Genomic DNA, 25023 nt, shown 5'->3' with positions numbered 1-25023 from the left:
TTTATTTCATAAAAGGAGAAGAAGGAGGACGACAGTAGATACTTAGCACGCAGTGAACCGTGTTCACCGCTCCTAGTCTGCGTCAACGCAGTTGTTTTATTACTACATTTCAGATCCAGCTTGCCATGAACGTGACCATCAGTTTGTGAAGCGTCTCGTCCTGTTTCCTCCCTACTGGGACGCCACAAAACGTGGTGACGGAAAGTCACAGTGAAAAGGAGGAAATATTTAGAAGACTAATGTTCATCAGACCTGAGTTGTGTGTGTGTGTGTGTGTCTTACTCACATTATCCGTCTACAGAAGCCATCACCGGTTAAATGTGTTCAGAGTATTCAAATAGAATCACACAGGCTGCTCTCTGTCTGCTTGATGTTTTCATACGTGTGTGTGTGAGCTCAAGACATCCAAAACTTGAGATTTTGGAACAATTATTGTTATTTTTAAAGAAAAAGATGTTTGTTTGTTTGCCACACTTGTTGGCGTAGAGTGCTGGCTTTGCCATGACTATAAAAATGGTCTGGTAACCTCATCATCCACGTCTTGCAGCCAGCATCAGCTGGCTGACTTTAAACCAAAAGAAAGACCATGTTAATTATTAGCGCCGGTCAACAGGGAGGCTACAGATTAACCGTAGATCACGCAATGTTGCAGGATTATTAGGTTACCGCTACACTGGGTTTTAGAGGCTAGACGGATGTGTTCATACAAGGTAGATTATAAAATGTCATTAGTTGGAAAACCCAGTGTAATTATATAATAGGCTCTAACTGTTGTTGAGAAATAGGTTGTAGTTATTATTGTACGGAAATGCTAAAATGAGTGATGATAATACAGTAGAAAACATGCTGCGATATAGCTATGCTATTTGGACTTTTCACAGTTAATACCCAAGATCGTTCGTACCAACAGATTATACCTTTAAGTTGAGTTGATGCTGATACTTCACTTGGGACTAACTTTATTATGGTATGTCGGGACTTCACCATGTGGTTAAAAACACAGAAAGAGGCCTACATGTAATTTGGAAAGCCTAAACTGGTTTAAACCATACCAACCCCATCAGATGTTAGAATCTCACCTATGTGTGAGATTTGGTTCAAGTTGAGGTTCTGCCTTGTTTTGAGTGTTTCCTTCTCCTTGTTCTTCTTTAAACTAACCCACACACACGTACACATACTCACACATAGAGGCTGTGCTTTCATACACATTTGGTGTGTAAGTGTGGCCTCCATTGTGTGTCTTATTGCGCTGTTAAATAACAGGGAGTATGCTCGTAATTTTATAGTTTGTTGGTTTATAATATTATTGTTAGAGACAAATAAACTCTGTTATATTTTAAAGAGCAGTTTTCTGTGAGTGTGAGTGTGGACTAGTACTTTGACTATTGACACTCTGAGTGAACACCAATTTTAAGACTTTGTCCACAGTTTGGTTATTGGTCCCTGATCCCAGGGTATTGACCCGTTATTGGTAATATATGTTGATAATCTTTATTACATTTCATTTTCATACTTGCTAATAACACGCTCCTGCCAGATCCCAACAGGCAATACTGTCAGACTTATTACTAGTCAATATTTTCTGCAAGCTATTACGAATATGCAATACTGTGATTATGGTTAATATGTAACTATTAGAGCTGCTAACAGTGGCTAATGACAGATGGTTGTGAGTGACAATGAATAAGTAAAACAAAACAGATTTGAGTGTGCAGCCTCACTGATAGCTGAATCTAACTATAAACAAATAAAACTGTCTGTCTGTCTGTCTGTCCCTCACATACCTCCAGTCCATCAGATCTGTTTCACACTTGGCATTGATGGGGTTCCAATGACATGCAGTGTCGAATTTGGTGCAATATGGACACGCACCAAACGGACATGCCGAGAACTGGCACTGCACTAGTAATAAACTTCAGGACAATCCAAATCACTCTATGTGTTTGAGTGTCTTCTCCCCTGTCCTCTGTGCTTTACTCGGTGCCCTCAGCATGCAAAGCATTTCGTACATGCCAACAGAGTGACCGACAACAGAGGCAGCAGCTAATATACTACGTCAGCGGGATGTCCTCTTAAACTGAGCAATACTGCACATATGCAGGTCATTGCTAATCGTTTCCATTGGATTCTACCAGCATATTGCTAACAGGTGGAATTCAAGGCACCAGGTTTGTATATTGTATATTTTCTAACACCTTTGCATTTCTTCCCATTATTTTCATGACTTTCAGGAACCGGAAGCATTTTCTAAGGTGAGCAGTCACAAGCAAACTTCACTCACTGTAAACTCAAGTGATCCGCTTGGGAGCAAGATACAACCAGTTTGAATGCATGCGGACATAATGTCCAAGTTCTGATCTGTTTGAGCCGTCTGCTTTATATAAAAACGTGTTGAAAACTGTAAATATGCCGAAGGACACAATGCGTAGCGAGTGGCTGCAGTGGGCCGCAGCTGCGTGTATGTGGGGAGGGTACAACCACGCAACAGAAGACAAGGCGGTGCAGTGACCAGCGACACAGTGTCTGAGACCAGAGAGACGGAGACAGAGAGAGAGAGGGAGGCTGGAGAGACGGGGGAGCGACTACACATCGATGACTGAGGGGACGGGGGGCGACCGAGCAACCGACTTACTTGCAGGACAGCTGGTTAATACCATGTATGAAGTAACAGTCTCCTCCGTTGACGCAGTGGGCCTTCTCGGATTCGTTGCAGCGCCTGGCGTGACTCACACCTGGAGACGGGGTGGTGGTGGTCACTACTAGGAGGACAATCAGACAGAAAACAGATGCAAAGAATGCTGTCATCACACGGTGCTCAAACGTTATGGCAGCCACAGGACTAGCTATCATACCACACTGTGCCACATACCTCTCAGACCTCTTAAGTGAATTTCAAAGAGCTTAGTGTAACAACTCTATCTACTTTTTGGGCAGGCATCAGTCACCTCTCTGTGCTCGCTGCAGCTCTGGAGCTCACAGCTGCTGGTGGAAAGAGCCAGGCTCAGTCGGATACACCTGCTCCCCCCCCCCTCCCCCCAAACACACTTCTGTCTTCTTCTTTTCGAAACTTGACACTTTCGGATAAATTTACAAGTTATCCGTTATTCTGTTTTCCCTCACTTCTGTTTCATGACTGTTGTAATCTCCCTATTTACACAGCATATAAAATAATCTGACACAAGAGCTGGACAACAATGATACACCGAGACTACACTGACAGATCTTGACAGATGCTATACGATGAAACACGTAACACACTCTGACCGCAGTCGATGAATTAACTTTGATCAGGTTCCTGCATCTTTGATATTAATAGATTCTATAATAAACACAAGTAATTCTATTCTCTTCTAACCCTTTTAAGAAAATCTTTGTGGAAAGGCGAAGTTGCTGACTGTTAACAGAATAATAGGTCTCATATTTTTGTTAAACTACAGGCCATTACAAGAGTAGATATACCCACAGTATTATTTTTAGTTCTCAGAAAGACGGATGAAAGGAACTCACTATGAAAGAAATATATTGAGGAACGGAGGCTTGAAGAACAAAGCATACAAGAAGGACATTTGTATTGGTGTATGATAGTTAAAAGTTATCCTAATTGATCAGATTGTGTAGACAGACAGACAGACAGACATAGAGACTGATGCGTCGTTGCTCACAGATCTGCACGCTGATTAAACTCGTGACGTTTTCTTGTCCGAGTGAGTTTTCAGCCACACAGGTGTAGTTGCCAGAGTCTTCCACACGGACACGACTGATCTGCACCTTTGAGTTTTTTCTTCAGTGAAGAGGAACGAGGGGCAGAGGAGGGAAAGAGAGAGCGATACAGAGCAGACAAACAGAGAGTGTCGGTTATTGTTGTTTCCGAAAAGCAGCAGAGTCATCGTTGACTGAATGAGAAATTTAATTCTAGTGTCCAGCCCAGAGAAGCAATAAAGGACTCATAACTATACAAATGTTCGTTGCGACTGGCCATGAAGGCAAATGGACAATTACTAAGTTCAAACCAGAAACAGGTTTCACTTAATCGTTACAGGAACTGATTACAACAAAAGAATGAAACAGAAAAAGAAGTGAGTAAAAGTCCAACTTTCTACACAGTTTGGGTGCAGTGTGAAGTTGCACAGGGTCACCAAAACAGAGCTGCACGCCAGCAGCCATCGCAGTATGTACAGCATGTGTTTGAGGAAGCGGTCATCTGTCTGGATTTTGGGCATTTTCAAACCACTTGGTGTGAATATTGTGTGTAGAGTGTGAATGATATAGCTGGCAGACTCACTTGTTGGTCTTTATTTTTAGGTCTCTGCCTTTCTGAAGCTCGTGTCCATCTTTGTACCAGCGGAAGGAAGGGCTGGGATTCACCGACGCCTCGCATTTCAAGTTTAGCTTGTCCCCTTCCACCAGAGACTGGCCTCGCATCAGCCGAAGCTTAGGAGCAGAGGCTGGACAGAGAGAGAGATTAAGAGAGAGAGAGAGAGAGAGCGAGAGAGAGCGAGAGAGAGCGAGAGAGAGAGAGAGAGAGGAATGGAGCGGAGAAAGAAAATTAAAGCTTGCATTATTGAAATTAACTTCGGACATTCAATTAATCTATTCATTTCATTGTGCGAGTGTGCGCGGATTTGTGTGCGAGTGTGACTTTTTGTGTGTGTGTGTGTGTGTGTGAGGCTGATGTGGAAATCTGTTAGTGAGGGTTCAGATGTCGGGATCAAAACACGAGACAAAAGGTCAGAGTTCACAGGAGAGATGGCTGAAGAATAGAGGAAAATCAATGACACAACACACACACACACAAAGGAAAAGCACTTTGTTACAGTTTGAATCCTAAAAAGTATAGACAAAGTGAAAGCTTATAGAGAAAAAAAATCTTCCCTCAGAAACTCTGCAGTGGATTTTCACTATTGAGCAATATAGGCTTGTACGTGTGTGTGTGTGTGTGTGTGTGTGTGTGTGTGTGCGTGCATGTGCTTCATCAGTCTCCAGAGAGTTCCACTCTCTCTCTCTTCTCTCCTTAAAAACTACAACAGACTGCATCACTGACACCAGCACTGGCAGCACAAGCACACAGAAGCTAAAGCAAAGAGACAAGTCAGCACCATATAGTACCATTTATACACACACACACACACACACAGACAGAGCCAAGGAAGCACCCGGTATATTTTCCAGACGTGTGTGCACAAACGTGGGCCTAACACACACACTGCTCAACGACTGTTGTACAGAGCCACAGCTCCTCACAGCTCTGCTGCATCCTTCCATTTACTCCTCACATACACTAAGTAGACGCTGCATGTGGACGCTGAGCCTCAGACAGACACTGTAGGTCTATGTGTCTGTGTAAGTCTCGTAAATCTTGTACATTTGAAACAACATACCGAATATTACATGCTGCAGATCCTGAGAAAGAGTGCTATTTATGTCTTCTGTCTGATGTCTATTGGATAGTTTTAACAGGAAACCTTTGGTTTGCACCCAGACTTGACCTGAGAACATGTGAGACACTTCTTCAAGCCTTTAAAATAAAAAAAGAAATGCAAAATTATTTTGCGACAGTTGCAACATTTATTTAACAACAAGTTTGAATAGATTCACGCAGGCAGAGGACCAACTACCAGGAGCATATTGACCCAGAGCAGTTGTATCGTCTAAGCTCCTGCATGTATGCGGAAAGTTGAAACTTAAACTTTTCTTGCTTCATGCGTCACTGAGCAACTTTTATAAGAAGAAGCAGGGCGCCGCCTCCGACGAGTCGCCTCCAGTTGTGATAGGGTGATGCCTTTATTCGCAGTGCGGAAGCTCCGGAAAAATCCCATTTGTCCGCTGGGCCACTAACCTGGGTCTAGACCTCTGAATTACAGCCCATATCTACTACATAACTATAACTATGAATTTGTTTCAGTGATTGAAATAGGTGTGGTGTTGTGGTCATTGATGGCTGTTTTGCTGGTGGGGAACACAAACAACCAATCAGACCTTGACGGATGGAATTTATTCCTGTTCGAGAGCCAGAAAAGTGGCGACAGTAAAATGTGTACAAATGAGATATAGGAGCAACCAAACGGGTTGCTGTAAGTCCACTTTTAAAAGAGACAACTCTCGTTGGCATTTGGTTTTAATCAGCTTAATAAACAAAATAAAACATTAAATGAACTGCTCTTTGCACTACAAAGCGTGATTGATTCCTAGCAACCACTCTCTATGTCGACAGGCCAGACACGTCAGTCACTACTGTTAGAAAAGTATGAGCCCCTTACTGAAAACAAAGCAGATAAAATGAACACAATATCAGACTGAATCATGAGACGAAAACAAAATGGCAGTACTGTCCGTTCACCAGGTGATACAACGCCCCAGCTTCAGTTAGAGGCAATCTGACATTCTTTATTTTTCTTACTGTCAACAAATTCAATGGAAAGTCCAAGACCGACAAGTATTGCACCCAAAGCTTGATATGTCTGATATTAATTCACCACTAAAAATAGTCCTCACCAAAGAAGTTTTGACTCATTTGTGCAAAACAGAACAGCGCCCAGCTATTCAAATCACTGATCCTTTTAAAACAATGTAGCCATATAACCCGCTTTTACACACGGACTATCGCATTGCTGGTTCTGTTTTTTCACGGCATTATTTTTCCACAGTAAGAAAATATACATCAATGGCAGCATTATCCTTAAATTACCCAAGTGGGAAGTGAATGGGAGGAAAGAAAACACAAACTCAGAATGGAAGTAAAAAAGAGAACCTCGAAGTACCATCCAAACAGCTTACAGTTATGTAAGTAGGATTTAAGTAGGATTTCTAGACTCACAACAGAACAAGCAGCACATCTTTAAATCCAGTTCTCACATTTTGTGAGATTTAGTCTTGTCACAGACTCGACACACACTCTCGATGTATAATTCCACGTCACACCAAAGTAAATCATCTCAACATCCCCAGATGCTCTCTCTCTGTCTCTCTCCTTATCTCTCTCTGTCTGTCTGTCTCTCTCTCTCTCCCTATCTCTCTCTCTCTCTCTCTCTCTCTCTCTCTCTCTCTCTCTCTCTCTCTCTCTCTCTCTGTGGCTCCTGGCTTGTATTGAGTTATGCTGAAGAATAACTGTCACTGTCATCGTATATTTTTTGGCATAATAATTCTGCTATTTATATCTTCAAGATCCACAGTCGAATCTTGACTTGACTCAACTAGACTTGGTCTTGGCTCACGCTGCTGTTGACTGATGAAACCAAACAAAGAAAAGCGTGACAGATGAGACGCAGCAGGCGGCTGTTTGCTGTGAAAAAGCTCTGATAAAGCCCCTGCAGCGCATACCTAACAGCAAACAGTAGTAGAGCGTAGCGGAACGTGGAGCATTGCTTTGTCAGGGGTTGGTGGAGACAAAAGAAGAGCCAAAAGGAGATTAAATATTGGACATGCTCGCCATAACGGCCCACTTTAAATTTGAATGTTGACGATTCAACATTGAAACCCACTTTACGCAGTGATTGACTTCCGATGTGGTCGGACATCCCGCCATGAGAACTTATTTTTAGGAGACACACATACAAACTTCCTGCTCCTTTAAATCAATATGTTAGTCCGGGCTGAGCCTTTTCTACGCCTTACAGTGCTTGCTAGAAGTCATTACAGGAAACATTGTGTGTTTCACTCCCATTTTAAACAGGGATGAGTTACCAGGAACCTTTGTTGTTATTGCAAAAACGCATCAAGTCCGACCTCACCGGTTAAACTTTCTTTACTCTTGTCAAGACAAACCGTTTTTTCATGAGAAAATGAGCAGCCTCCTTGCTGTTTTCGTCCAGCATTTTGCTGTGGATATTTTTGCAGGAGACAATGAGGGAATCATGGGTATTGTGATCTAATAACAAGGTACCATATGTGGAAAAGAGATGAGGTTTCATTGTGGGAGGGGCGACTTTAGGCCAATTCCAGCAGAACAGATTAGAAATTTAGACTCACGATGACAAAACCCCTCTGAGAGTAATAATCGTTGTTTGTATTGCACTTTTCAAAAGCAAGTTACAAAGTGCTTCACAGTCAGTAAATGCATTAGAAATAATCAACAGTAAATTAACTATAAATGCCAGCAAACAAAAGAAAGAAACAATAGCAAGGGGACACATATAATAATAGCTTTCCTTTCAGAAAACACTTCAATAACATGAGAAAAAAACCAATGATTTCAGTATGAATGAGTGCAGGTGTTGCACTACACAAACTACAGTCAACATGTTCATTTCACTATGGCAGGGCAGCACACGATACATGAAGCACAACCGATGTTAAAAACCAGACAGAATAGTTGTGGCTTCTCCCAAACCAGTGAGTTCATCTAAAAATATGTGTGGGAGAAAGGAGTGAGGTGTTAAAATGAAATTTAGGACTCCACAGATTGGAATATTTTTTTCTAAACCTTGGCAAAACACACACACACACACACACACATGAGTAGGAGGTTAGGACACACAGGAGGAGAAGGAGAGGACAGATAGTTTGTCCATACGTCCAATGTTAAATAACAGCCAATCCTTCTGTCAATCTACTAATCAATCCCTGCAAACTACTTCAAGTGGTCAACTCAATCACATTTGCAGCACACAGCTTGTCTCTCTCAGTGCTGTTCCCAGTGTGTGGCCAGAGCTCTGCTAGATGCCCACTTTAAAGGACTAAACGTGTTCAACATTAGTCTGTGTTCCTCAGCACATTCTGTGTGTTGATACTCGCAGGATTCCTACATTTCTCAGAGTTCCTTTAGACAAGTCCCAAACAAATGGCCAAACACGTTGTACTGTGCTGCTGATACATGGAAAAAGGGAAAGACATTTTCCATTTAAGGAGAAAGCAAGAGACATTCGTTAAGGTTGTGTCTTTATTTTATATTCATTCTTGTATGATTGTCCAGGACAGGACGTGTTAGTGCTGTGCAATCAATCAAATTTCAATTACGATTTTGGCTTCCAGCAATTATGATAAGTAGATAATCGACATAAAGTGATTATTGTGCCTCACTACGTTTTGCAATGATGCTCTAGTTTTGCTTTAAGTTTTCGCCCCCGCTTGGCGGGTCAGGGACGGTCGCTCTGTGTGGGAGGATCCCCTCATGGGAACTCTCCCCGGAGCTGGCTGACCCTCGCTGGGCGTATTTCCTCCGCGGTGGTGCACGGCGACCGGATCTAGGTCATCTTGAGAAGGCCCCTGGTGAAGGTGGCCCCTCGGAGCTCAGTGCTGTGCCCTCTCTCCCTTGCTACGGAAAATAAATGTCAACGAAGGCGGACTGGTGACAACCGACCTTGGAACACGGACCCCCGTCTCGTTTACCGTGCTTTGTGGGTGTGATGTCATCACCATCATATCTATACAACCAATGTGTTTGTGACTAAATTGTTTACGTCAACAAGACATTCTTCATAGATCTCTTGATCCATCCACTATCTGAATATCTGATAACACTATGAATTCTCTAAGTCCATCATGGTTAGTCTAGAGAGGAAACCTGACGTTTACTGTTTATGTTTTGGGTAGCTAAAAATATCTCCTGCTCCAGTATTAAACTCTATTGTATTACCAGGAGTACATGCACACTGGAATCATGGCTCCCTTTAATTGTATTAGTGACATTATGACCAACAGGTCTTCCTCTGGCAAATACCAACAGGAAGGAAGTGAGAGATATAGCAAAATGAGCAGTGACATCATAATCATCTTATGAAATTAAACTCTACTTACCTGACGTGGATACCCTGACATGTTGCATGTACCCTACATTTCAACATTAAGCTAATTAGATCAACCAAAGTGGGTTTGAAGGGATTTCTTCTGTAAACTAATTAGGTCTTGATATAAGAGTTGAAATATATACTTTTTCTTAGAATAAAATTAGGGCAGCAACTAACGTTTATTTTCTTTGTTGATTAATAATCTGTCTATTGTTTTCTCGATTAATGGATTAGCTGTTCGGTCTATAAAATGTCCTCAAATGTCTTGTTTTGTTATCAGATATTCAGTTTACTGTCATAGAAGCTGTCAACTAATCAATTAATCGTTGCAGCTGTAAAACACTCTGCCAGTTGGAAGTGATGATCCAATTTGTCTCCGACGCAAAATCACTTTCTAAAAAAAAAAACTTGCAGAATAATGCAAATCATTTTGGAAACGAGATAATTAGCATTAGAATACATGAACTTAGTTTACCCCACTGGCACATACTTTAGAATTGTTAAAAAAAAAAAAGAACACTTCTAAACTATATTTGCAAGATGGATATTACCGCCGCAGCTCCACTTAACAACCATCCAGATGAGACTCATCGTCGAGTGAGTCAGTGTGAGGTGAGACTGTCAGGCTTGTATGTAAGTGTGGAAATGAGTGGTGAAAGTCAACCTGAAGCAGCTGTGAGTGGTGAGCCCGGTTACCAATGAGCGCATCCCTCCCTGGGACGCTCTCCTCGGGCAACGTGGAAGTTTTGTCGACCTGGGAAAAACCCGAAGGAAATTACCCTTCACGGATGGGACGTCCACATTTCATGGGTGTGACGGTGTCGGATTGATTGAATCGCTACAAATTCCCACTCCAATTTGAGCTCAGCTGACATCACGCCTCAAGTCGCTTTAGGTATTAAAACATCCTTATGAATTTGTCCTTTCCAAATAAGTAAACAATTGAAATTAATCTCGGCAATACTGCATGTTCCTGCATGTGCATGTGTCTGTATTGTATAGTTATTTTAATCAGACATCAAAATGACTTCATGGCATTAAAGACCAAATGAGCAGTGGAGTATAGGAAGCAGGGCTGGGCGGTTATTCAATATGATAATTTATCGTCTTTCAATGGAATCATATTGTGATGAAACCATACAACGAGATATCGTGATACACTATTACGTCGTCTAATAACGAGCACATGCTAACTCAAATTTCTCCGAAAATCTGATTAATTTGCACCAAATTTCTTAATTAAATGATAAAAATACTCAGTATTTAATTCACACAAGAGGATACACAACCATGTGGTTATTTCATATCATCTATTCATTTAATTAATTACCAAAAAACATCCTATATTGAGATATATATGTTTTTTGAGATACGAAATTACCTTTATCGTGATAGAAGATTTTTTCCGTAATAAACAACAACTAAACAACAATTTTCTTTAACTAATCCAATGGCACTTCAATGTGTGTTCTACTATTATTCTATTTGTATACAATGTACTCAGAGATGGGCAAAAATACTTCAAAATGTATTTTGATACAAAATACAAAATACCCCTCAAATAAATGTATCAAAATAAAATACAAAATACTGGTGCCAGAAAATGTAACAAAATACAATACATGTATTTTGTATTTAAAATATAGGAAATACTTTTTTCTGGATTTTCCGTTTTCTCACAATTTGGTATAGCAGAGCATTCAGGTTTGGGCTATATCATGGACACAAAGCTCTAGTGAACCCCACAAAAAGGAAGAACAGTCACAGAATGTCAGTGTAACTAAGCACATCTGTGCTTGTTGGTGGTCCTTCTTGAACATCATCTTGCTGTGATATGTTGTCCACCTGGCCAACTGTAAAATGTATGAAATAATAAAACTAAGAATACTTTCATAATATGCCTTTTAAATAAAATAAATTGGATATTTAATGGTTGCTGACTTATTGCAGAGAATGAAGACACAGCTCCTACTGCAGTCGTACAGAGACCGGATCGCCCGTTGTAATGGGTCCGGCATCCCATACTCCCGCAGCACCCCCCACAAGAACCCCCGAGGGACCCGGTCGAAAGCCTTCTCCAAGTCCACAAAGCACATGTAGACTGGTTGGGCAAACTCCCAGAACCCCTCCAGTAGTCTTGCGAGGGTAAAGAGCTGGTCCACTGTTCCACGGCCGGGACGGAATCCGCATTGCTCCTCTGGAATCTAAGGTTCGACAAACGGTCGGAGCCTCCTTTCCAGCACCCTGGCATAAGCCTTCCCCGGGAGGCTGAGTAGTGTGATACCCCGGTAATTCGAGCACACTCTCCGGTCCCCCTTTTTGAAGATGGGAACCACCACCCCGGTCTGCCAGTCCATGGGCACTGATCCCGACCCCCATGCGACATTGAAGAGGCGTGTCAGCCAGGACAGCCCAACCATGTCCAGCGCTTTCAGCATCTCAGGGCGGATCTCATCCACCCCCGGCGCCTTGCCACCAAGGAGCTTTTTAACTACCTCAGCGGCCTCTGCCAGGGATATGGGTGAGCCTCTCCCTAGGTCTTCAGGCACTGCCTCCTCTGCAGAGGACATGTTGGTCGGGTTTAGGAGTTCCTCAAAGTGCTCTTTCCACCGCCCGACGATGTCCCCCATCCGGGTCAGCAGTTCCCCCCCCTGCTGAGTACAGCCTGGGGTAAGCCCTGCTTTCCCTTCCTGAGCCGTCGGATGGTTTGCCAGAACCTCCTTGAGGCCAACCGAAAGTCCTTCTCCATGGCCTCCCCGAACTCCTCGCATGCCCAAGTTTTAGCATTCGCGACCACCGCAGCTGCAGCCCTTCTGGCCTGCCGGTACCTGTCAGCTGCTGTTTGTAGATGATGTGGTCCTGTTAGCCTCCTCGGATCGTGACCTCCAGCATTCACTGGGGCGGTTTTCAGCCGAGTGTGAAGCGGCGGGGATGAGAGTTAGCACCTCCAAATCTGAGGCCATGGTGCTCTGCCGGAAACCGGTGGATTGCTCCCTCCAGGTGGGGACGGAGTGCCTACCTCAAGCGAAGGAGTTCAAGTATCTCGGGGTCTTGTTCACGAGTGAGGGTAAGATGGAGCGGGAGATCGACAGACTGATCGGTGCGGCTGCAGCAGTAAAGCAGGCGCTGCACCGGACCGTCTTGGTGAAGAGGGAGCTGAGCCGGAAGGCAAAGCTCTCAATTTACCAGTCGGTCTACGTTCCTACCCTCACCTATGGTCACGAACTCTGGGTCGTGACCGAAAGGACAAGGTCGCGGCTACAAGCGGCCGAAATGAGCTCCCTCCGTAGGGTGGCCGGGCTCAGCCTTAGAGATAGGGTAAGGAGCTCGGTCATCAGGAGGGAGCTTGGAGTCGAGCCGCTACTCCTTCGCGTCGAAAGGAGTCAGCTGAGGTGGTTCGGGCATCTAATTAGGATGCCTCCTGGACGCCTCCCACTGGAGGTTTTCCAGGCACGTCCAACTGGGAAGAGACCCCGGGGAAGACCCAGAACACGCTGGAGGGATTACATCTCCCAGCTGGCCTGGGAACGCCTCGGGATTCCCCAGAATGAGCTGAAACATGTTACTGGTGAGAGGGAAGTCTGGGTCAGCCTGCTTGGCCTGCTGCCACCACGACCCGACCCCGGATAAGCGGAGGAAAATGGATGGATGGATGGATATTTAATGTTTTTTAGTTTTTTTTAACAAATGGACATCTGACATAGCCTGGCTAACTGTGAACTATATTATCTGCCAGTAATTGATATGGCATTATGACATTCACATTGAGAAGATACAGCATAACTTGTAATACAGTGCAAGATTAGATGGTCAGACGTCTCTTGATAAGGTTATCATGAACATACAAGCTCCCAATCTCCCTCTTCCTATATAGCTAGCTACTCGACTGATAAGTTAACTTGCTAAACACTGGCTATGCACTAGCCTAGACAGCATGCTAGCATCATTAGCATGTTAGCATCGATCGCTAGCTTGATATTATAACCATCACCATGTGTATACAATAGGCTATGTAGCCAGACCCAGACATAAATTATACATCAAGCTAGTTGACATCTGTCACACTCAGATAAAATATCTACCTTGACAGACAATCCGTTGAACTTGAAGATCTGAGGACTGAACTCGTGAACAGTTTTTTGATTCGTGGAGAAAGTATTTTGAGTATTTTAAATACAAAATTACTCCACTCTAAAGTATTTTGTTACAAATTACGTTTGATTTTTATTGGCCCTATCAAATACAAATTACAAAATACTCAAAAGTAATTGAAATACGTATTTCAAATACAAGTAATAGAAATACTGCCCATCTCTGAATGTACTCCAATGCCCAACTGCATTAAACTTACTGTGAAGAACTTCTAACTGGTTATGAAACCGATGCGTCTATATGCTGTTAGGAAACCAGAGGTTTTGTAAATGGACCCTGGTAATTGGAAAACACTACCATACCGGCAAAATCAACACAAAATGAAAGTTCCTTGTGGTAGCTTTAATTTCAAAGTGAGTCCTTCTTAACGGCTGGATCTTACGTTTACTCATAGGTTTAAAAAGCTGTAAAACATATAAACAACGTCGCTGCACACTCTACTGTTGCTGCCCACGATGTTCCAAAACCAGATCACAAATGCTGAGGAGGAGGAATTCACTGTGAAGGGTTCTCCATTAAGTCTTAAAAACCACTCTCTCTATGCCAGAAACACATTAGCACCTATAGGGTGCATTAGGATGTTGGACAGATGATGTTTTAAATAAGTAATCTAATTGATATTTCCATCTTGCCTCATTGCTTAGACCTTAATTTTCTCTGCATTAATTAAAAACACATGTAAGACAGCACTAGGATCCCGCTACAGGGAAAAAAGGCGACTCTGAATGTGGATAGAACACTACATCTTTAACACATGAGACTCTTCTACTCTCATAACTAAAGTCCCTATTTAAAAATGTTAGGGATTCATAGGGTAGACTTATCATTTGTGAGACATCAGCAGCCAGCAACTTCAACACAAATACATTAGAGTGAGCTCAGCCCACTAATAGACTGCCAAAACTCCATATTGCACGAGACTGCTCCAATAATGGCGTTTTATGTTACTATCTGATGTCGACCTTTGAATCGTTGTAAAATCCATCCTCTTTATTACTTACCTGTAAAATTATTAGTAAATAGACTGGAGAACATCCAAGTGGGCTTATAAATCCCGTGGGCCCCTTCAAAACCTCGCAAAAATGCCTAATTTTGGCGGCACTGCTGGCTAACAAGCACATAAAAGATACTGAGGATGAAAACACAAATTAAATTCACTTAATTTGGAAATGTTGTGTTTGAGGTTGAGGTTTAGTTTGATAAGGAAACATTCGTACTACTGCAGACATAAAAAAACAAAAAAAAACAAAGCCTGCACAACAATTTATGTTATGCATAAAAAGAGAGAGAGAGAGACTGTGAAATACATGTGCACCAACACAATTAGAGTGGATTCACACATCCCACACACCACAGGCACCAAGCAAGCCATAACAAGTCTAATTCTGCAGCTGCAATTTACACACAGATTTTCCACAGCACTGTGAATGTGCATGAATGTGTGTATGCGCATGAGAACATGTGTGACGCACAGATGTGCTCGTGAGCATTATATTGTCTGCACCGATGGATATACGTGTGATCGTCTGTGTGTGTAAATGTGTATTGAATGTGTGTGTGTGTGTGTGTGTGTGTGTGTGTGCACTGTAAGTTGCTGATCCAAGCCTTCTGTATCACTGAATGATGAGAGAAGTCCTCAGTGAGAGCACAGAGGGGTGGGGGTGTGGTAGGGGAGCCACAAATGGACAGCGTTGTCTGGCCAATAGCCTGTGACCGGCTTGCTCCCCTAGCCAATCACATGTGACCAGCGCTCCCATCAGCCGTCCATCAAGAGGTCCTTCTTTTCAAGGTCAGCTGATGCTGCCTCCCCCTCTCTCTCTCTCTCTCTCTCTCTCTCTCTCTCTCTCTGTCCAGCAAAGCAGGCATCAACAAAATTTATCAGATTTCTTGGTAAGCATGATCCAATAACAGAGAGTCATACGAAAGCTAAACCAATTAGGTGTGTTCGAAGACAGGTATGGCACCCTCAGAAGGCGTGGTCAATGGGCTGAACGTGCATGTGAGTCAGCTGACAGACTCGTGAGAAAGTCTGAGAAGAAGTACATTAATAAAATGTAAGAGCAACCCGATGTGTGTCCTAACGGCGGGCTCTGCATATTACGTTTGTTGTATGTGTCGACTGTGTTTGTGTGTTCATGTATAAAAGAGAGAAGCTCCTTCTATCTCATTCTCCGATCAGTGTGATTTATGCAGCGCACAGCTGTCACCATGGAAACCAGGGAGGGAGCAGGAGATAGAGAGTGAGAGAGAGAGAGAGGGAGAGAGCGAGAGAGAGAGGGAGGGAGAGGATGTAAAGCAGAAAGAAAGGGAAAAAAAGATTGAGAAAGAGTAGGAGTGAGCATGAGAGTGTGTGCGTGTGTTTGTGTGTGTGTGTGTGAGAGAGAGAGAAACGGAAAGGGAAAGAGTGAAAGGAAGAAAGAGAGAGAGAGAGAGAGAGATGAGCATTAGCTGTTGAATGATAGCAGTCACAACAGGCCCTCATGCAGTATCACCCAGCTAACCTCTGCACAGCAGCAATAGCAAGCCCAGGGCAACCCTTCATGTATATAAGTATGTGTGTGTGTGTGTGTGTGTGTGTGTGTGTGTGTGTGTGTGTGTGTGTGTGTTGCAAACAAAGAGTACTTGGCATTGTGTGTGTTTGACTGTGTGTGTGTGTGTGCTTGTCACATCCACATTTGATAAAGAAAATCATTCTGTGTGGATGTGTGTGCGTGGTTGCAAGAGTGACTGTCAATAAATCATTCCATTCCTCCCCTTTGTTTTTTTGTAGTCACACAAACACATACACTGACACACACACACACACACACTGACTTGACCTTGTCTCTCATCGCTGGTGTTGTGCATTGTTCTATTGGCGGCAGGGAGATCTATTTAAGTATAAATACACCCCTCAGATTTCTACAGAAATCAGGTTATTTTCAAAGACAGACACACAACTACTTACATACACACACGTAGAGATGTGTGTGTGTGTGTGTGTGTGCGTGTGTGTGTGTGTGTGTGTGTGTGTGATAGTTGTGGGTCTGGAGAAGAGGGTGATATGGGGAAATAGGGAGAAGCAGGATGTTGAGATAGATATAGATAGATAGATAGATAGATAGATAGATAGATAGATAGATAGATAGATAGATAGATAGATAGATAGATAGATAGATAGATAGATAGGGAGGATGTGCAGAGTTGGTAATGAATAGTTAATGAAGGGCTTGCGGGCAGATTGGTGGGGAAAAGCTATTCTCTCTGTCTCTCCTTTCTCCTTCTCCTCTTTTTCTGGGAGTCGTGTGCAAGTCATTCTGTGCCCTACCTGTCCTCCTTTTATCTATTCCCCCCCGACAACACTTTCTATTATTTCTCTTCTCTCTCACCTCTCACCCATTCATCTTCCCTCCGCTCTCTCTCTCTCTCACACCTCTGCCTCCTTCCTGTTTTCATCCATCCTGCTCTCTCACCTCTCCCTCCATATCTTATCCTCCACGCCTCACCCCAACATTTCCCACCTCTCATCTCTCCCATCAACCTTCCGCCCTCAACAGGCAGACACACCATTAACTGCAGGCTTGTAAAGCAGACTAACAGACACAATTCTCCTGATAAGAGGATTGAAGCATTGATCACATCCGTCCTCCATGAGGGGCTGGAGATTCTACAGAAGAATGATGTCCCACTGCCCCTTCGAGAAACCGACAAAGACGCTGCTAGAAGAAGGTGCCCTACTGCAGCTTTGAAAGACAAAGATGTTGAGATTTCATTCTTGTGGTGTACCCCAGGGCTCTGTGTTTGGTCCCATTTCTGTCAACGTGTGCAGCTGTTATTTTACATCTTTTGAAAATACGGTATCGGTTTCCGCTGTTAACCAGATCACATACAGCTCTACGTTTGTGCTACACCTGAATATCAGATGTATATTTGCATTTCTGATATCAAGCTAACAGCTACTAGAGCTAACAGCTAACGGGGCCAATATGGCTAACAGAGCTAACAGCTAACAGAGCTAACATAGCTAACAGCTAACAGAGCTAACAGCTAACGGGGCCCATACAGCTAACAGAGCTAACAGCTAACACAGCTAACAGCTAACAGCGCTAACAGTTAATGGAACCAAACACACAGCTGGGCTGACAGTTTCTGTTCAGAGGAAGCGTTCAACAGTCAACAGGAAGCGCTACACAGCGAACTGCTGAACTGGTGCAGAGAGCTGCATAGATTAAAATGAGAGCGTATCTGTTGAATGAGACATGAACAATGCGTCTGATAAGCTTGTGGTCTAGACGGGGAGCAATTGTGGTTTGTATTCATTCAATCAAACATTACAATAGTGGTCGCTGCAGACAAAGCCAGCGGAGGTCTGCACTCTACTGAATGCACTTCTCTAGAGGTGTAATATGCCTTCTGAGATCTCAGCACTACTTTCTAATAAACCGTAGTCAGGTGCTGTTCGGCCTCACAGCTCAGGACTTAAGTTTGGTTCACACTCGGCCTGACCCTGGAACAACGTCGGCGTAGAAATGAGGGTGTGCACTTTTCTTACAACTTTGATTTGAAGGTATAAATGTACAGTAGCTAGAGACCCTGGAATAACAACCTGAGTGATTCTGACAGCCTACTAAATAATTTCAGTCATGTCTTTCTACTAGATGGACACAAGTTAAGAAAGTCAGATCTGAATCAGCTTATTGTGGTGTCTTTGTAGAAGGGGGAGACTGCTTTCGCCTAACGTGTAGGTGCGTACAGTTGTGAGATATTCTCTGATATAAACTTATTCGTATGGAACTCATTGTAAAAACTGATGGGTTGAGGTTGATGAATACATTTTACATAAGAAAATCAAGTGTTTGAGACCATGAATTGCTGAGGAAGACGCGCTAGCAGGAAATTACTAAAATGTAATTTCAAAAATTACATGTACATAAGTCCAAGTCTTTGTTCTATGCATGTGTGGGTTGTTTCGCAGACTGTTGACTGCATGGATGTAAAAAATAGTAAGGAGAGAAAAACGCTGTTCATGAGGCTCACCTGAAGGCAAAAGCTTTGTGCGTATTTAAGTTTGACTTCCATTTTTCTTTACATTTTTCTGAGGCAGAAATGTCTCCATTATGTAAGTAAGTATGACACAAAATTTGCGAAGTCTCACTATAGCCTCTTGGCCTTTTGTTTGACTGGCACTGCTGCACATTGAATCCCCATCGGCATTTCCACATCCACTAAAATGAACGCGCTGCACTGACAAAGGTTTATTGAGGATTAAATCTGCACTTGGCAACTTTGCATGTTGGCAGCATCAAATAGCAGTGAGAGGGTTTTTTATTTTTTTATAATTGAAGTTAATTTCCCAGAAACCCTGTAATGTAACCTCCGTATAACGACGACTGCCTGCTCCTTTATCAGCCAGTCCGCCTGTGATGGTTTATACTAAAGAGACAAGAGCAACACAAGATGTATTACGAGTGAGTCCAACTTTCACGGGACAGGGTGCTCATTTACTGCTGCTCAAGTGACAGCATCTCACTTTCAAGTTGGGTTTTGTCCTTTTCAGTTGATTAATAAGAGACCATGCGTGACTAGGGATGGTATCGTTTGAAAATGTTCTCTACCGATACGTCCTACCTGGTCCTACTACTGGCCATAGTGAAACACAGTGGAAATATCATTTTACCGTTTACCTTAAATTACCTTAAAAAGATTTTAACACTATCTGTTCAATTGCTTGTGGATGCATTATTCCAAATATTGTGAATTTGACGGATAAACATAACTTAACTGGCTGTAGCAAATGAATGGCCCAGAAGCAGGTCTCACCTGTTTGTAATCAATGTCTTTGTATGTCAAAGTCTGTGATCAGTAGTTACATTCATTCAGCAGTAAACTTTACACACATTGGAAAAATATTTTTCATTGTTTCTCAGAGGCTTTTGGGAGCCAGATCCGCTCATAGCCATGCTTGGAGGAACAAGCTCCTTATTTTCTGCCAATGGGTATGAAAAAAATGGAAGTTGTTAGATTTGCAGCATAATTGCCAAAATAGAAATTTCAGTATCTCCAAACCAACCTAAAAAAGAAGCCGACATATTATTTCATAAGATATGAAATGTAGTGCCAACATCTTCTCAATCCCTCCAAAGAAAATGCAGATCCACTACTTCTCAAAAGCTATGTTGCTCACCCAGAAGCATACAACGATGCAAAAACAAACACATAGTGCACACAGTATCTACCACAAGCCTATAATAGATCAGAGATAACATCTAGAGAGGCTGAGGACATCTGGAAGACAGATGAAGATATTCCACCTGTCACCATCAAAGATCACCACAACAGAGAGAGATAAAGATAGCCCACGCCTCTCGGAGCCCAAGATAGCCCGATATCGAACCAAAGGGATGGTTTAACCCTTTTCTTGCCCAAAAAATATTTGCGGAGCACTCATTCTCCACCATTCCTCGTGTTTACATGGAAGTTCAGAGGGACGGCCGCATTAGTTGAATTCCTTGCTTAAAAACACATTGGATGTGAGACAGAGCAGTTGTTGCTCATGAAGCCTGAACCGGAGTGACAGTTGAAAACTTTTTTACAACTTCATGAATACCAGGCGTTCAGTCGGGCACAGCTACTTGTGGCGAAGAATGCCAAAGATGATAATGGCTTTCCAAGACAACAGTAGGACGACTCAGATTTATCAAAACAGAAGCAAACATTTTTTAAATGCTTTATCTGGAACGCCAACTGACAAGTGCTTGGCGCGAACGTTTCTAATCATTCAATTCTGAATTTGATGTCTCATCTAATTCTGCTGTGAAATAATCCGAACAGAGAAACAGAGGGGGCAGCGGCCAAATCCATCCGAGCTGAAACAGACACTTTGCTGATGCAGTGTGGAGGGTGTGTGCAGCGGCAGCCGCATTAGTGTGTGGGTGATGTGTGCAGTGCATCTGCATGCGTTTGTGTGTGTGTGTGTGCGTGTGTGTGTGTGTGTAAGTGGGGTTACACAACGACCTATCTCATTCACAAACAGAGCCATGTGGCACTGGGGCTGGTCCCTTTAAGAGGCATGTGTCAGAGTTTTCTACTAAGGCTGACTGCTGGAAAAAAAGGTGAGTGTTGATACATTATTCACAAGTAAGAACACACACACACACACACACTCTCTTATATATGCTACATATCCGAAGGACATGTACATGAGTTAGGCAGTCGTGCGTGTGCAGAAAAGCGTGCTAATACACACACGTCGACATTAAAAGTTGATCAGTGTATTGTCAGTAGTACATAAATGAGCAAAAACATGGCATATACAGTACATCCTTTCTCTCTCTCTCTCTACACACACACACACACAACACACACATATATATATATATATATATATATATATACGCACATGCAGGAGAGGGGAGGAACCCTCAGCCTTCTGTTATTCAGTGTGCATAATTTATAGCAGCCCCAGATCTCCCTGCTAATGACAGCACACTGGGGCATCTGCAGCGCAGCAGCAACAGTAACAGCTATCTGGCATGGCTGTGTGTGTGTGTGTGTGTGTGTGTGTGTGTGTGTGTGTGTGTGTGTATAGAGGTATAATGCTCTGTTGAGACAAGGACAGTGAGAGAGACAGAAGGAGAGAGAGAGAGAAAGGAGGAGAGAGAGACACACAGAGGGTGTCTGAAATAGACACAGATAACGCAACAAAGAGGGGAAAAGGATGAGACAGACATGTGAGAGACCTCTCACACACACACACAGTTTTGTAAAGTCACTGATTCAACCAGTGCTTCTCCTTGCATGTAAATTCATATCAACGTTCCGTATGTATGTTAGTCGGAGCGCCACCTTTTCTCTGGCTTAAGGTGGAATGCCTCTTAATTAAAGAATTAACCAAGTATTGTTCCCAGTACACACAACGGTGTGATTGATGCACAGAGCGGCATGTAAATGTACAGGTCCAGCTGTTACGGCTCCACAAACACTTCTCTGTCATCCCTCGGCTAATGGAGACAATCGTTCACTGCAGAGCTAAAGGTGTTCGCACCAAAGAAAGCCACGATGAAAGCTTAAATTCAACGGGGACGGTTTAATGACTTGTTCGAGGGTGTGGCCTCGGATGTGTTTCCTGTCGCAAGGATTGTTTTTGACATGCTGCGCCAGAGCAAAAATCTCCTAATTCTGGGATTTGGAGATCAATGCCCCAGCGGTTCTGCCCTCCAGCTGCAGTACACACTGATGTGAGTCTGAGCGGAGAGACAGCGCTGCACGCTAGCCCGGAAAAATGATACTGCTGCTGATAGGGTGCTGGAGTTACACACATGCAAACACATTCTGCTATGCATGGGTCAGGCAGTCAACATAGTCTCATATGCATGCACTCTAATCTGCAATTACACTACGCATTCGATACCACTTATACATAATTATACACATTTCGCATGCACGCACACACACACACACACACACACACAACTACATGAACATACATTCCAATTTAGCAAGAAATCATAACCGTCAATTTGGTTGATCCTATGAGAGTTTTGAGTGTTTTGAGATCTATGTCATAGGCTTGGTGACAATAATCATTCTGAAGGTGAATGTGCTCATTCACTGTGTTTCTGAGAGTGAGATGAGAAGCTTGACACCACCGTCAGTGTTAAAGTAAGTACGGAGCTGAGGTCAGTTAGGCTAGCTTAGGATAAAGACTAGACGGGGGGGGAAACAGTTAGCCTGACTCTCTCCAAACGGAGCAGAAATGCACCAACACACACCACTAAAGCCAACAACGAACACAAAATATCTTGTGTTTTGAATCTTTGTTAAATCAAAGAACACTTGTGGTGATTGGCTGCGAGCAAAACGTAAACAAATTAATTCACTTAAACAAAGTCTTTTTTTTCTAGATCTGGGTACAAAAAAAAGATCAAATGCAGGTATCGATTGACTGAGAAGTTTTGATTGTTACTGGGTTATTTCGTATCAAGTACCGATACACAGCCCTGTCTGCAGCTATAGCACATGCTGGCAGATACAGTCGGTGAACGCAGGTTTTGGTTTTGGTGTCTGCTCAGGTACAATGGAACCAAACGTGGCAAACTCACTGTGACAACAAGACTTAGTGAAACCACCGCAACTCCACCGCAACTCCCCCTAAAACCACAAATTGCTTTTTTTAGGTATATGTAAGTATGTAGGTTACACAAAAGCAGATTGGTGAGCTTTATAGAAGTTGGTGGGCATATTTTTGAACTATCCGACATGGTTCAGCTGACTCCGATGCACATATGATAGATCTTAACTTAAACTCTTAGCATATTTCCCAAAATGTGGAATTTTTAGTCACACTAAAAGCGTGAGGATCTAGACGAAGGTAAGGTTTACAGAGTGGCGGTGACTTTGTTTTTAGACATTCTAGATACGATAAAACAATCCATGAACTTAAGTGTCCTCACTCACAGTGGGGTGGAAAAGGACCCTTGCTATTATCGGAAGTTTTACATGTGCAATATTGCGGCATCTATTTGTAATATCAAAGCTGAAGACCTCTCCCTCTCTTTCCCTCCCCCCCTGTCTCTCTTTGTGTGGGTGACTGACAGGAGGGCAGGCTTAAGCTGAACTACACACTACAGTCAGCTACAGCATGGCGGGGGGGGGGGGGGGGGGGGGGGGGGGGGGGGTGAGAGCATGAGAGTTGAGGTATGCAGCACTAGATACAGCATCATGTTTGGGCATCAGACAAAGCTATTTCTGGAAGAAAACTGTCAATGTATCTCAAAAGGCACGCCAGCAGCAATGATCAGAGAAGACCTACATCACGCTTGAGACTGCCTGGGATCTTAGACAGGACTGCTTTTGTACTTTTAAAAGAGAGAGAGAGTGCGAGCCGTCCACACACACACACAACTCAGTTGCTTTCTCTGAGTGAAACGGAGAGAGAGTAGTGAGAGAAAGGCGGTGAAGGCGGCTTGAGCTCAGTGGAGACTTACATGTGGTTTCAGATTCCCTATCAATTACTCAACTCCTGTAGCCTGGAATTCTATGTTAGCTTGTACTCCATTCTTTCACATCAGACGTTGCATACAGTCGAGTCTGATTCGCAATTTTGCCTCATCAAGCTGTATTCGGTGTTAGCTATGGCACGCTCAATAACATTAACAGTAGTGAGAAACCTCACTGCTCTCGCCACAACATTGGCTGTTTTGGGAAGATGGCTCTGCTATCTTTTACAGTGCAAAATAAATAAATAATATCTACTGTCTCATAATTTCTCTCACAACGAGAGATCTGTGCTCCTAACGTTGCACAGCCGTAGCTTGCTGTAAATGTCAACATTCGCTGGCAAGTCTGAATTACACCTTGAGACAGTCAGTTGTTTCAAAGAGATATTAGCAATTTATACCATTGTCATTATGTCAAAACTGACATAACGTGGCTTTTACCTGATCATGTAGCGCAGAAATATCTAGAGCAGTTCTTTAAATTTCAACAAATCAGACAGGTGCTGGTAGTCTACAAACATAGCAAGTAAGCTGAACAAAGTATAGCTAAGAAGGCTACTCTTTTGTTGTTTTCATGCTGCTTTATTGTTTTATATGATTGTACTTTTGCCACACGGTAAAACTGACAAACGGAAACAGCAGCACTGTGGCTTTTCCCGGAATACACACAGTAAATGGTAATGGTATTGTAGCCTACTGTTATGTATTATCCTCTTTGTGTTTGGCACTTGAACGCAGACTGGTCAATCGTAGCGTATATCAGCCAGCACTGACCATGGTCCAACAACTAACCGTCTCTGCTCCCTAGACTCTCATGCGATCGATTCTCCTCATTTTCAGGCTGGTTTAGTGGATTTGGAGCTAGTTAAACGTTGTGTAATAGTGACACTCGTTACCCAGAGAGGTTAAAAGGAGATATACGTTTCTATAACAGGACATGTTAGCACATCATTAACTAGAATTAGCACGTCAATGCTACGCTAGCTACTAAAAGGACATGATTTTCATGATTGTAACAGTAAATAAAGACCTACATGGCTTTAAAGGAACAGTGTTGTTCTTTGAATTCATTGTCTTCTGTCTGGAACGCCATGTGATGTGGTTAGTGACAGTGTGGGCTCCATGGTAACGCAGCTCTGACAGCTTGACGGAGTAGCAGCGGGGGCGGGTCT

The 25023-nt window shown here is 43.0% G+C and overlaps 1 protein-coding gene across 2 annotated transcripts in view; it reads right to left on the bottom strand.

Moving 5' to 3' along the window:
• Positions 1-25023, bottom strand: part of nrg2b (neuregulin 2b) — a 49525-nt gene that overhangs the window by 19082 nt on the left and 5420 nt on the right. Inside the window, exons 2-4 of one of the 2 annotated variants that reach the window (XM_076103274.1) lie at positions 4283-4445; positions 3663-3781; positions 2633-2756 (exon numbers count right to left, since the gene is read on the bottom strand). In XM_076103274.1, coding sequence (XP_075959389.1) covers positions 2633-2756; positions 3663-3781; positions 4283-4445 — 406 coding nt within the window. Of the gene's footprint in view, positions 1-2632; positions 2760-3662; positions 3782-4282; positions 4446-25023 lie in introns of both variants that reach the window. The other variant, XM_076103272.1, reaches the window with a different exon arrangement.

Source organism: Anarhichas minor, unplaced genomic scaffold (genome assembly GCF_050575085.1).
Source record: "Anarhichas minor isolate MPS153535 unplaced genomic scaffold, ASM5057508v1 ptg000028l, whole genome shotgun sequence".
In the NCBI taxonomy this organism is placed as follows: Eukaryota; Metazoa; Chordata; class Actinopteri; order Perciformes; family Anarhichadidae; genus Anarhichas; species Anarhichas minor.
The sequence above is the reverse complement of the archived record's forward strand: the minus strand, read 5'-3'. Positions and strand labels throughout refer to the sequence as shown.